Genomic DNA, 14,063 nt, shown 5'->3' with positions numbered 1-14,063 from the left:
CAAAATACAGAAAAAACTGTAATATTGTGAAATACTTTACTATTCAAAATAACTGTTTTCTATTTGAATATAGTTTTAAATGTAATTTATTCCTGTAATCAAAGGTACATTTTCAGCATCATTACTCCAGTCTTCAGTGTCACATAATCCTACAGAAATAATTCTAATATGCTGATTTGCTGTTAAAGAAACATTATTATTATTATTATTATTATAATTATTATTATTATTATTATTATTTAAAAATAATATTATTAATTAATCAACGTTTAAAACAATTGAGTAAATTTTTTAGGATTCTTTGATGAAGAGAAAGATCCAAAGATCAGCAATGTTTTTTTTTTTGGGGGGGGGGGGGGGGGGGTATTTAATAGAAATTAATTTATTTAATAGAAGTATTTAATAGAAATTAATACTTTTATTTAGCAAGGATGCTTTCAATTGATCAAAAGTGATGATAAAGACATTTATAATATTACGAAAAGATTCCTTTTTTAGATAAATGCTGTTTTTCTTAAATTTCCATTCATCATCTATTCAAAATAATAATAATAATAATAATAATAATAATAAAGATGTTTGAGCAGCAAATCAGAATATTTGAATGATTTTTGAATAATTATGTAATTATGATAAAAAAAATCAGCTTTGAAATCACATGAATAAATTACATTTTAAAATATATTCAAAATAAAAACAGTTATTTAAAATAGTACAAATATTTCAAAATTGTACTGTTTTTCCTGTATGTTGGATCAAATAAATGCAGGCTTTGGTGAGCAGAAGAGACAAAAAAAAAAAAAAAACATTAAAAATTTACTTTTATAATAACATATGGATAGGTTGCAAACAGACAGTCTTCAGTAATATAAAAGGCAAGTCCATACAGTATTAATATAAATGCCCACACAAACTTGGGAAAGAAGCAAATATTTAAAGACGAGTAAAATGTGTACAGCCATTGCCGAGTGCTGCTTTCGCAGCATAGCTTACTGGTCTTACTACTTCTGCCATATAAAGGTATACATCTATTGCAGAAATAGTAAAATGGCATGCTTTTAACGAATTTTATACACGGAGTATTATATTTTATACAAGTAGTACAGACGGTATTAATAAAGTCCGGCAGATGGCAGTAAGACCCCTAAATGTTGTGCTGCAGCAATAACTAAAGAAAAACTGTTGTGAATGTCACGTGATTAAAACAAACAAAAACAAGGTTTTAAGAAACAGTTTGACTCTGTATATCAGTGAACTGAAACTGAGTTAGATATAAGTAGTAGAAACGTCGTATATTTATATATTCATATAAAAACGCATAATGCATTTGAACTTTTATACCTCAGTGTAGGACCTGGCGTGTGACTGAATGAATGAATGCTTGGCTACAGAAGTATAGCAGAGTTGATCGATAAAAACCAGTCTTGAAATTATTCTAACGAACAAGGCTAACCATGCGGAGAAGACCACAGTCTGCAGCTTTGACACCGGCATTTTTGAGGTCTGGCCATTTTCGGAGCGAGAATTGTTGTTATCGCCGACGTTGTCTACAGCCTAATGTTACAATGTCGCGGTTCATATTTTAATGCTGCCATACTATCTAATATCACCATTTGATGGTGCATTGTCACCTAAACAAGTCACAAGGTCTTCGGGTGATTTACTGTACTGTCAAAATTTTGATTCGACTGGAAACTGAACTGCATGGCAGCAATATATAGAACTAGTTCTATATTATTATTGTTATTATTATAATTATTTCATTGTTAGAATTCATAATGAACATGCTGTACTTTGTTTTAAAGCAGGGCTGGGAGTGAAAAAAAAGTTTCAGCTACAGCACAGTCCCAGTTTCACACAGACCTCTGGCTCTGTTTCACTGTGCAGAACTGGATTCTGGACTTTGGGAGGCCAATTGCTATGGTAAACCAAGCTGTGATATTTATGCATTTGTTGTCATTTTTCCTTTTTTGATACTAATAACATTTTTTATATTCTTTATTAAGATCATAATGCCCCTGGAGTGGTTTCCTCTAAATAAACCCAGTGTTGGAGATTATTTTCACATGGCATATAATGTCATCACCCCATTCTTATTACTGAAGGTACACACTTTCTTTTATGCTTAAAATATTAACTAAGGATGTATTCAAACACACACACACACACACACACACACACACACACACACACACACACACACACACACACACACACACACACACACAGTGGACCTTGATGTACAGTTGTTATGGGATGTTCCTTTCCTCCCACCCTTCATTTAGCAGACACTTTAATCCAAATCGACTTAAATGTGACCCTGGACAACAGAACCAGTCTTAAGTATCACAAGTGTATTTGTAGCAATAGCCAAAAATACATAGTATGGGGAAAAATTATATTTTTCTTTTATGCCAAAGATCATTAGGATATTAAGTAAAGATCATGTTCCATGAAGATATTTTGTAAATTTCTTACTGTAAATATATCAAAATGTAATCTTTGATTAGAAATATGCATAGCTAAGAAATTTAAAAGCGATTTTTTCAATATTTAGATTTTTTTTTTTTTTGTTTGTTTTTTTTTTTTTTTGCACCCTAAGATTCTAGTTTTTCAAATAGTTGTATATTGGCCAAATATTGCTTGTTTATTCAGATAATGTATAAATCTCAATTTCAAAAAACTGACCCTTATGACTGGTTTTGTGGTCCAGGGTCACAAATGAGGAATACAAGAAGCAATTCAACAAAAGGCAAATAAACACAAGTAATACTCATTACTCATAGAAGTCCAGCCAGAAGAGCACCGCAATAGTTCATTACAGAAATGTCAAGGGCCTGGACGAGAAGTTTTGATGTAAACATGACTGTCTTCTACATTTTGTAGCTGATTGAGCGGAGTCCCACATCCCTTCCTCGTTCCGCTGTTTACCTCTGCATCATTACCTTTGTCATGGGAGCTAGCATACACCTGGTCGGAGACTCTATTAACCATCGTCTCATCCTTAGTGGATACCAGCTTCACCTTTCTGTCAGAGAAAACCCCATTATCAAAGATCTGAAGCCTGCCTCACTGGTACAGTAGTTCATTATACAGATCAACCAAATGTTTACATTTTTTTTTTCAAATAATAATAGTAACAAATCCTTTATGTGGTTTCCAGATTGATTCCTTTGAACTTCTTTATTACTATGATGAGCACTTAGGGCATTCCATGTGGTTGGTATATTTTCCATACTCATATGTCATCTGTAATTGTGCTATAATAAACAAGTTTGCATTACAGTAATGTGTCTAAAACACCCACATCTCACTCTGTTATCTTTATAGGTATGTCCCTTTCTTCCTCATCCTCTTTTTGTATTTCACTGGCTGCTTTACACAAGTTAAAGATGAGAAGATGTCTTATTCAGGCTGGCTGCTACTTGGTCCCAGTGCGGTGTATTATTGGTAAGTGAATTATTCATTCGAGTCAATTGCAAGCATTTTTTGAGGCATAGAACTTTAAAGAGATAGACCCAAAAATGAAAAATCTGTCATTAATTATTCACCCTCATTTCGTTCACAACCCATAAGACCTTTGTTCATCTTCGGAACACAAATTAAGATATTTTTGATAAAATCCAAAAGCTTTCTGACCCTCTATAGACAGCAATACCACGTTAAAGGTCCAGAAAGGCACCAAGAACATCTACAAAGTAGTCCATGTGACTATGGTTGGTTCAACCATAATTTTATGAAGCTATGAGAATACTTAATGTTAATTTGTGTTCCTTAGACGAACTAGGGTCTTATGGGTTTGGAACGACATGATTTTTGGGTGAACTATCCCTCTAAGTCTTAAGCCATTTTATTTCTGTAATGTATTTCGCCATAAAACATAAGACTTAATGAGAAAATGGGCTTACAATACATTAGGCATTAGATAATAAATGTTAATGTTGTCCAAACATTATTGTGGTTTATTTCTTCAGGTATCTGATTACTGAGGGGCAGATTTTTGTCCTGTATGTCTTCACCTTTTTTGCCATGGTTGCCACTGTGATGCGCCAGAGGCGGATGGGCTTCGTATTAGACAGCAATGGCCGTTTCCTCTTCTATAACTTCATCATTACTCTGGGATTAGTTCTGGTCTGGGTTGCGTATCTGTGGAATGATAAAGTTCTGCGTAAAAAGTATCCCGGTATCATCTATGTTCCAGAGCCTTGGTCCTTCTATACCTTACACATCAAAGGCAGTTAAATACTAACAGCAAATCTAAACTAATTTCATTGACATTTCTTCGGTAAGAATATAACACATAATGCTTTGACCAAGTTTAATGACACTGAGAAGATTTGCACTTGAATTCTGGTTATGGACTAAAGTTGCAGTGTTAATTAAAGGAATCGCTCACTAAAAATGAGAATTCTGTCACCATTTATTCACCCTCAAGTTGTCCCAAACCTATTTGAGTTTCATGTTGACCACAAAAGAAGATATGAATCCCTTTAAAGGAGTTGGATCTGGGTTTGAATCTTCACAAGGCGAACTATACAATGCCATGTTTGTAATTTTGGTGTACTGAATAATAAAGTAACTTATTTATTGTGGCTTACTGTAAAAATGTTACTTTTATGCTCTTGTTTTATCTAAATAAAGTTTGTACCCCCTATATATGTGAGTCATTGAGTGTGATCATGAGCTGCACCTATTGTAGCGGACAGTATAATGTGATAGGTGGAATCCTATATCAATGTTCCTATGACAACAAGGCTATCATTTACGTCAACACTGCAGTGGACTTTAGTTTCTACAGGTAATCCAGAGGGAGTGACTCTTTCCCTGAACAGCCGAAGTTTGTGTAGACATGGTGAGTTTGATATATTCTTTTTGTCTTCTAAATTAGATTTGTTTTTTATTGATTCATGATGGTTTTTTTTAACTAAACTGTTTCAAATCTGTCCTTTCAGGCAAAATTCTTATCACAACATCAGATTGATGGTGAGCTGTGTTACACAGAAGTAATGTGTTTGTATTTTGCGATCCATGAATATAGTACAATAAACTAATTTTTTAAAATGTTTTACATTTACAGTACATTAAGAAATTTTGTGGCATTGGTTCACACCATAGTTTCCTTGTTCTCATGCAGAGTTCAAAGAATGTTTCTCGCTTTATGACAAGAAGCGAAAGGGGAAGATTGAAGCCAAAGACCTTATTACGGTCATGCGCTGTCTGGGTACAAGTCCCACATTTAATGAAGTGGACAGGCATCTGCAAATTCACAAAATAGGTAACAATCTCATGATTAACACATTACACTGTGTATTTTGAATTGTGGATACTTTTCCTGTCTGCTCTTCCATAGCTTCCTTATGTCACCTGTGGTTAACAGTGATGTACAACTGGTGACATGCAATAGTCAAAAGTTTTTGAACAGTAAGGTTTTATATAAGGTTTTTATATAAGTCTCTTCTGCTCACCAAGCTTGCATTTATTTGATCCAATGTACATCAAAAACAGTAAATTTTAGAAATATTTGTACTATTTAAAATAACTATTTCTATTTGATTGAAGGGTAATTTATTCTTGTGATTTCAAAGATTCATTTTTAGCATTATTACCCCATTTACATGATCATTCAGAAATCATTCTAATATTCTGATTTGCTGCTCATAAAACATTTATTATTATGTTGAAAACAGCCGAGTAGAAATCTTTTTCAGGTTTCTTTGATGAATAGAGGGTTCAAAAGAACAGCATTTATCTAAAATAGAAATCTTTTGTAACATTATGTCTTCATCATCACAATTTAAAGCATCCTTGCTAAATAAAAGTCCATCACCCAACCAAAAAAGTTATACAGACTCCTTTGAATTGTATAGTGTACAAAATAATGCTAGTTTTTGGATCTTTCTATTTATTAAAGAATCCTGGAAAAAAATACTTAACTGTTTTAATAGATATTAGTGTAATGCATATTAGAATGATTTCTGAAGGATCATGTGGCACTGAAGACTGGAATAATGATGCTGCAAATGTAGCTTTGATCACAAGAATAAACCACATTTTGATATATATTCAAATAAAAAAAACAGTTATTTTAAATAGTAAAAACATTTCACAATATTACTGCTTTTGCTGTACTTTGTATCAAATAAATGCAGGTTTGGTGAGCAGAAAAGAATTCTTTAAAAACATGAAATATCTTACTGTTCAAAAACTTTTGACTGGTAATTTAATTTGAAGTAAATTGTTTAGTAGTTATATTGAATTTAAATTCTTTGCTTGCTTTAACGTAGTTCATACATCTTTTCCTGTATCCTCACCACAGATAAGACAGGGGAGTTGGATTTTTCTACATTTCTAACCATGATGCACAGACAGATGCAGCAGGAAGATCCTAAGACTGAAATTCTGGAGGCTATGCGCATGACAGACAAACACAAAAAGGGCTACATTCTGGCCTCTGAGCTTCGGGCCAAACTCACAGGCTTGGGAGAAAAGCTCACTGATAAAGAAGGTATACATTTTCTTCATTTAGCTACTGGGTTTACATTGATGTATTCATCAGAGCTAATCAAATGGAATTTGCAAAAGTGCTGTTTTTTTTTTTACTGTACTGATTTTAATAAAATGAATCCCATTTATGACACTGAAAGAATGAAATGTGATCTTAGACCACTAAACTAGTCATAAGGGTCAATTTATACATCAATAAGCTTTCAACTGATTTAAGACAGAACAGTATTTGGTCTTGATACAACTATTTTAAAATCTAAAATCTGGGGGTGCAAAAAAATCTAAATATTGAGAAAATCATCTTTTAAGTTGTCCAAATTAAGTTCTTAGCAGTGCATATTACTAATCAAAAATAATGTTTTGATATATTTATGGTAAGAAATTTACAAAATGATCTTTACTTACAATCCTAATGATTATTGGCATAAAAAAAAAGTAATTTTGACCCATACATTGTATTGTTGGCTATTGCTACAAATATACCCGTGCTACTCACGACTGGCCTTGTGCTCCAGGGTCACAAATGTGTTATTTACTGTTCTTTTTTGTGAATTATTTTTCAGTGGATGAGCTTTTTAGAGAGGCTAATGTCGGACGCGATGGACATGTTCATTATGAGGAGTTCACCAGAATGGTCACACTTCCTTCAGTTGACTACTAATAAAGAAGAATGGGTTGGACCCTTACAATGAATCATGCAATTATTTACTAACAGGAATGAGAAATGTATATACATTGTATATATAAAAAAAGCAATTTAATGAATGCTACAATAAACCACTTAGATTTACAGCTTGATTCAAGTATTCACCACTAGATGGCAACCATGAAGTAATCAGAATAAATGTGGCAGGGCTGATGAACACTTTGTCATTATATTTAGAGAATATTATTTAACAGTGAATTAAATTTAAGCTGTTGGTTGAATACTTTTTTTTTTCAATCTACTTACAAAATACAAAACAGAAACTTAAGAAACTCCATCTTTTCCCCAATCCAGAGCTTTCATGAACTCCTCTTCAGTGAAGGACAACAGCTTGGCCGCTTCAAAATGCATCTTTTAAAATAAAGCCATAAACATGAAATGCTTTGGTGCAGTTAGTGAGCTAAAATATTACTGTAATTGAAAATGACATATTCAAGTAATTCTGAATAAAGAAATGTCTTACCTTCTGTCGTTTTAAAATATCTATTAGCTTAAGTTGCTTTTTAAAACCCACAATAAGCTCAGCCTTCTGTCGTTCCAGTTTTCTGTTCTCAGCTTGTAAGGTTTCAATCTTTTGTTGCTCCTGACTGGTTGAATCCTTAGGTAGGGTACAAAAATGATCAATGTCATTTTAAAAAAACGTCTGAAATAAGATTTTACACAAGGTTTTGCTGCACGTGAAAGTGAACTTGGTTTATCTGAGTTGATATTACCTTAGTGCTCTGTTTGAGTTTGTTAAGTTGTGTTTTAGTTCTCTCAACTTCCTCCAGAGCTCTATTCAACCGCACCTCTGTTGCACTGTGGGTACTGGCTGATTGCTTGTGGGATCTCTTCATGCTTTCCATTTCCTAAAGATCATAGACACAGGCATTTACATATATTACATATATTCTGCAGATTGTGTTTTCAGATGCAGATGTCATAAATATGCATTGTTTGTTAAAAAGTTGTCTCTTTAAAGGAGCAAGAAACACTTTTATTCTAAAGCTACCCAAACATGAGCTAAAAGACTAAAATGTTTTTCTTTTTCACAATATGGCCCATTCTGATTCTGTTTTTTTTTTTTTTTTTTTATCTAACTTTACTGTTCTCTATCCTTATTCAGTTTCCACGTCCCTATCATAAGGGGAAGGGTGAGTTCCAAAGATATCTGTCCCAGAAGCCCAAGTGCAGTGTGCTCTGGTCTTTGAGCAGCTGTGGCGTTGTCTCACTTTACACACAGAGGACTAATCAGGTTAAAGGGCCCATGCCAAGGATTCCATGGGTCTGGAGCCTGGCACAGCTCTAATTAACAAGAATTATGGCATATAAACTATGCATTTCCTATAGAAAATGAGTTGAGGTTTAAAATAAATGTTCAAAAATGGTCAAATGAACATTTTTGTTCAGATCAGTAACACTCGTTCTGTCCTAAAGAAGAACTTTGAATAATATTTTGGGAACAATTTAAGTACCTTTTGCAGTGCTGCCACTTGCTGTTGCAGTCCTTCACATTTGCGACTCGATTCTTCGGCTAAAGCTCTTTGCTTCTCAACTTGAGTCTGTTGGACGTTCGTAGTCCTCTGCAATCTTGCCCTTTCCTCTTCCAAGTCCTTCAGTTTGCTACTTAAAGCGCTGTTTTCATCATCCTTCAAGACACACAAAAGTAATTTGAACTGACTGAATAGATGAACTAACCTTTAACACACCTCAAACTTCTTACCTTTTTGTTGCATTCAAATGCGAGTCTGTTCAATTCTTCCTGCATTACTCGAAGTTTAGCCTTTAAGAATCTGATTTGAGCTTCTGTAAATATGAAATGAATGTGCAAGCAATTATGCAAATTGTATAACAGCACAGCAGAGTCAATATTTGAAGGTATTTGTCTTTTTTAACCCACCTGCGCCCATCTCATCTCCAGCAATGGGCATGATCTCATCCTGCAAATGTTCCTCAGTGAGATCATCACTAACTCTGTCCTCAATTTTGCTGATTGTCTTAGCAAGTGAGAAATCCCCAAAGTCCTCAGGAATAGCAACATCATCCACCACAGTCTGTGGTGCTTTTCTACAATTGGAAAAAAAAAACTGTTGACGCTACACAAACATCTTTGAGGCCAAAATTTATCTGCATACTTTCTTATTATTTTATCGAGACATTTCTTTGACTAAAAGTTTAGTGAACGCACTTACTGGGGATTATTTTTATTTCCTGATCCTGGCTTGTTTGGCTTTGAAGATTTTGCAGAGTAGTTCTTGTTTCTTATGATCTACAGTACATAACATAACAGAAATATGTTTCTGTAACTACGTTTCTTGTATTTAATTTACATTTTCACTGGTTCATATGATATTTGTTTGAGTTGTACCATTGTAGAGGCCTGCTTGGATGTGTAATCTCTTTTTGTATCTGCCTTCCTAATATAACAAACAAAATGTTATGCTGGCAGACAGCAAAAGATGTTGCTTATGCATATGCCAAATTGTGAGAACCATTACCTTGAAACTTCAAAATCACAGTCAGAGTCAATGGAGATGTGGGAGGAGATTGGTTTGGAGAGCACCTCATTTTGATCCCTCTAAAAATACATCAAAAACATACAGTGTTAGTCTGGATTTGTTGCAACATTGCCCACATCATATTACATAAACTGTACATTAAACGTTAGAGATTTAAAGCACAGCCCGTATTCTCATATGTTGTTTTTCACGTTTTTCTAGTCTTACCATAACTTTCTCTGCTTCCCGAACAAGTTCTGCTGTTTTTGCTTCTAGCTCTGCATTGAGACGTCTGAGGAGTAACGGAATAGCAAACAGTTAGATATTAAACATACTGGCATGTAATCTTCAATCTTAAATACTTTATAGCACCTGTTATGCATCTAAATACAAAGCAGCGTAGATAAACTAAGGTGCATTTAAGTAATGAATCCATAAATACTTGTATTCTTCTTCTTTGGCTAAGAGGTCCATTTGTGGTGGTTTCTTTAAAGGAGCGGAGGAAGACCTACTCTGAGGTCTGGGTCTCGAAGGCCTTTCTGAATAAGACGTTTGAGGCTTTTTTAACTAATTGGAAAGAAAGTATAAGTATTATAGAGGTTATTAATGTTTCTCTAAAATACTTTCTTTCATTTCTTGCATATGTTGATCATTTAGGACAGCTATTGCTTTGTCAAATGTGACCCTGGACCACAAAACTAGTCTTAAGTAGCATAAGTATATTTGTAGCAATAGCCAAAAATACACTGTATGGGTCAAAATGATCAATTTTTTCTTTAATGCCAAAAATCATTAGGATATTAAGTAAAGATCATGTGTCATGAAGATATTTTGTAAATTTCCTACCATAAATATATCAAAAATAAATTTTTGATTAGTAATATGCATTGCTATAACTTAATTTGGACAAAACTTTAAATGTGATTTTCTTAATATTTTGACCCTTCAGATTTTCAAATAGTTGTCTCTCGGCCAAATATTGCCCTATCATAAGAAACCATACATCAGTGGAAAGCATATTTAGCTTTCAGGTGATCCATTAAAAAAAAATGACCTTATGACTGGTTTTGTGGTCCAGGGCCACAAATAAAAGATTTTCAATTATACTACCAGTCAAAATATTTTTTTATGTTCTGCTCACCAAGCCTGCATTTATTTGATCCAAAATGCAACAAAAGCAGTAATATTGTGCAATATTTTTACTATTTAGAAATAAGTGTTCTATTTGAATATATTTTTCAAATTTAATTTATTCCTGTGATCAAAGCTAAATTTTCAGCATCATTACTGCAGTCTTCAGTGTCACATGGTCCTTCAGAGAAATTATAGAAATTAATACTTTTATTTAGCAAGGATGCTTTAAATGGATCAAAAGTGATGATAAAGACATTTATATTGTTTCAAAAGATTTCTATTTTAGATAAATGCTGTTTTTCTGAGCTTTCTATTCATCAAAGAAACCTGAAAAAATCTACCCTGCTGCTTTCAACATAATTTAATAAATGTTTTTGAGCAGCAAATCAGAATATTAGAATTACGTTTGAAGGATGGTGTGACTCATGATGCTAAAAATTCAGCTTTGAAGTCAGGAAAAAATACATTTTAAAATATATTCAAATAGAAAACAGTTATTCTAAATAGTAAAAATATTTTAAAATTTTATTGTTTTGCTGTACTTTGGATCAAATAAAAGCAGGCTTGGTGAGCAGAGGAGACTTCTTTAAAAACATTCAAAAATGTGCTGTTCAAAAACTTTTGACTGGTGGTGTAAATGACCGACTCCAAACGAGCAACAGAAGAACTGTCTATATTGAGATTTAACGTACATTATTTGAGTTAACAAACAACAGAGTACTTTAGGTGATATTGTAAAGAATACGGCATAAATTAAAAAGTGTTTTATTTCATCAGACTTACAGGAGGTAGCGCGGGTCTGGGTGTGCTGTCTGCCATGTTTGTTAGTAGAACGACGCCGTTGCTAAGCAACAGTGTCTACCGTCCCTCCTTCCGTTTTCAGACATTTAATTTTTAATTCCTGTTTTTTCTTTCAACAAAAAAATCAATAAATCAAAGATAAAACAGTATGTTGTGTATTTCAAACCTGAAAAATATGTCAAGGGAATTCCAAAATAACCTTTAAGAACTCCAAACGTGGCTGACAAAAAAAGACAAACAACTGAATATGGTGGGAATCCTGTGAAACAATGAGAGGGATATTATCAATCCTTACTGACAGACAGTTATGCTTTAGACCAGTGATTGATTACACTTCTGAACTACGTGAACTCGCTGCAGCTCCCTCGTGTGGGTTTCCGCTGGTGGCGCAGTGCGCATGCGCGGTCCCAGCAGCATCAGCTTCCCCAGTGGTCGCCAGTGAGCAAGTAGGTAGTGTCTGACTCTGAACCTGCAGCAGCTCGAAGTGTTTCGCTGCTCCTGATGCACACGCAGGGCTAGTGACCTCAACTCCAACCGCAAACCATGAATTACCAACGTGATCTATTAGAGCCGAGTCCGATTTGTCCGTGAAGTCAACAGGCGGTGATCGTGATGTACTATTTACGGAGGAAAGCTGCATTCTCCAGGTTCAGGTTAAGGCCTACTTGTTAGATCTCCATCCTCGTCTCAACAGAGTCGCATCATCGTGATGGCTGATGACCAGCAGCAGCCTGGCCCAGGAGTAGGACCTTCTTTACCTTCCGCGGTTCAAGGATTGCAAGGGGCTGAGGCGAACGCGTTGCAGCTAAAAATAAAGAACTCAATCTGGTAAGCGCTGTCCGAAATATTACCAGTAACGTTAAGTGAGTGCTGCTGGATATGTGTGGGTTAATAATATTGAAGGCTCTCCATCCTAATCCTAGCTCTGTTCTAGATAGTCCCTTCCACTTGACAGTGAGTCATGACTAGAGTAACGTTAACTCCGTTTCAACGTTAATCTCCATTCAAACTGATTTGACCGTTTCTTACCTTATTATAATAATTACAACGATAAGTTAACCTATTAAAGTTTGTTTTGGGCACTGACATTTTATGCATGTTAAAATCTGAGGTGGGTGACTCGTCCTGACTGTCATGAACAGTCTACTCATTATTTATAGGCAAAGAGCTGTTTTTGTCCTCTTATGAAAGTGTACAGAAGTGTCTTGGATGCGCTTGTGGTGGTAAACAACTCGTGTGCTACAGCCGCGCACATTTAAACAGCCAGTGTGCAAAGGTATGCTTTGCTTTCCTCAGCCACCACTACATCCCATATAAACCATGCTGCTCTTAATTTTCCTTCAGTTTGTTTTGCTATTATCCATACTGTGTATTAATTCATCGGGTAAGCGCTTAGTGGCTGTTATTACTGATGAAGACGTCGTGAAACATGCAGCATGGCTCATGATATTTATAGCGTAGCGGCGCATGCGTTAAACACGCGTTTGTATTGCTAAGTAAATATTGTGAGGATAATATATATATATATATATATAGCTTCTGTGTGCATAGTCACTCAACCCAGTCTTGTCCTGGGTCAGTAGTTTTACCTGGAATTGATCATTGTTGGTGTACATTGCTTGTGGCAGCGAAAATAAAAAACGCTGACACGATTATTTTGCAGCCTCCATCCCCCTCACCACCACCCTTGTTTTTGCATGTTGAGACACGCTCTCAACGACATGCATCTGCGGCAGCAGCTATACTGTACATCCAGTATGGGACGTGGATTTGTTTAGCTTCACGTGTATTTACAGTGTGTGTATATTTACACACACACACACACACACACACACACACACACACACACACACACACACACACACACATACACACATACATACATACATGCATGCATGCATACATATATGGCAGCATTTATTATTGGCTGCTGAGCATTTTGTAATTAATGCCTAGGAGTTTTAACATACATGTGCAATTTGTATTCTAAACGTTAGTGGCTCCCAAGCTCATGAACAAAATGGAATATGTATATATATACATTTTAATAGTCTATATAGAGGGTTTGCACTTACGTCACGATATGGTCAGTTATCCGGATACACAGCCATGTTGTCGATACTCAGATGTAAACAACAGCATGGATTGCACAGATAATGTACTACTGAATATGTTGTTCTGCTAATTTAGGCTATCTAAACCATGATAAAAATGTGTGGAAGCTACTAAATCATATAGAGAAGGACTTAGTAGACTGGAAAGGGAGCAATATTTTGACAAACTGAAGTTAGTCAGTTAAAGTTAAAGCAGTATTAATTAAGATATTAGCCTATTATTTCACCTACCTGACTGGAAATAATAAGAGCAAACACGAATATTGTCAGGATTCTTGCCCTGGAAATCCTGGTTCAGTTTGGCCAACCACAAACGCCTTTTGTTCC

At 34.8% G+C, this 14,063-nt stretch overlaps 3 protein-coding genes across 4 annotated transcripts; 2 read left to right on the top strand and 1 right to left on the bottom strand.

Moving 5' to 3' along the window:
• Window positions 1-1,215: 1,215 nt before the first annotated feature.
• cln6a (CLN6 transmembrane ER protein a) lies at window positions 1,216-4,654 on the top strand. Its single transcript, XM_073836089.1, has 7 exons — window positions 1,216-1,501; window positions 1,809-1,923; window positions 2,007-2,105; window positions 2,887-3,075; window positions 3,164-3,219; window positions 3,331-3,450; window positions 3,975-4,654. The coding sequence occupies exons 1-7, from the start codon at window positions 1,455-1,457 to the stop codon at window positions 4,240-4,242; spliced, it is 894 nt and encodes a 297-aa protein (XP_073692190.1). The 5' UTR covers window positions 1,216-1,454; the 3' UTR covers window positions 4,243-4,654.
• Window positions 4,655-4,772: 118 nt separating this feature from the next.
• calml4a (calmodulin-like 4a) lies at window positions 4,773-7,677 on the top strand. Its single transcript, XM_073836090.1, has 5 exons — window positions 4,773-4,852; window positions 4,953-4,983; window positions 5,135-5,275; window positions 6,317-6,505; window positions 7,068-7,677. The coding sequence occupies exons 1-5, from the start codon at window positions 4,850-4,852 to the stop codon at window positions 7,163-7,165; spliced, it is 462 nt and encodes a 153-aa protein (XP_073692191.1). The 5' UTR covers window positions 4,773-4,849; the 3' UTR covers window positions 7,166-7,677.
• On the bottom strand, window positions 7,429-11,640 carry tex9 (testis expressed 9). Of its 2 annotated transcripts, XM_073836086.1 has the most exons (12): window positions 11,605-11,640; window positions 10,130-10,254; window positions 9,916-9,979; window positions 9,688-9,767; window positions 9,558-9,606; window positions 9,382-9,458; window positions 9,090-9,256; window positions 8,913-8,995; window positions 8,665-8,838; window positions 7,924-8,058; window positions 7,674-7,808; window positions 7,429-7,561 (listed from the first exon to the last, which is right to left on the bottom strand). In XM_073836086.1, the coding sequence occupies exons 1-12, from the start codon at window positions 11,638-11,640 to the stop codon at window positions 7,475-7,477; spliced, it is 1,212 nt and encodes a 403-aa protein (XP_073692187.1). In that variant the 3' UTR covers window positions 7,429-7,474. The 2 variants fall into 2 exon arrangements, with proteins under 2 accessions (XP_073692187.1, XP_073692189.1); XM_073836088.1 differs by lacking the exons at window positions 9,382-9,458; window positions 9,558-9,606; window positions 11,605-11,640 and having other exon boundaries at window positions 10,130-10,161.
• Between the last annotated feature and the right edge of the window lie 2,423 nt (window positions 11,641-14,063).

The sequence above is a fragment of the Garra rufa genome, chromosome 3, assembly GCF_049309525.1.
Source record: "Garra rufa chromosome 3, GarRuf1.0, whole genome shotgun sequence".
In the NCBI taxonomy this organism is placed as follows: domain Eukaryota; kingdom Metazoa; phylum Chordata; class Actinopteri; order Cypriniformes; family Cyprinidae; genus Garra; species Garra rufa.
The sequence above is the reverse complement of the archived record's forward strand: the minus strand, read 5'-3'. Positions and strand labels throughout refer to the sequence as shown.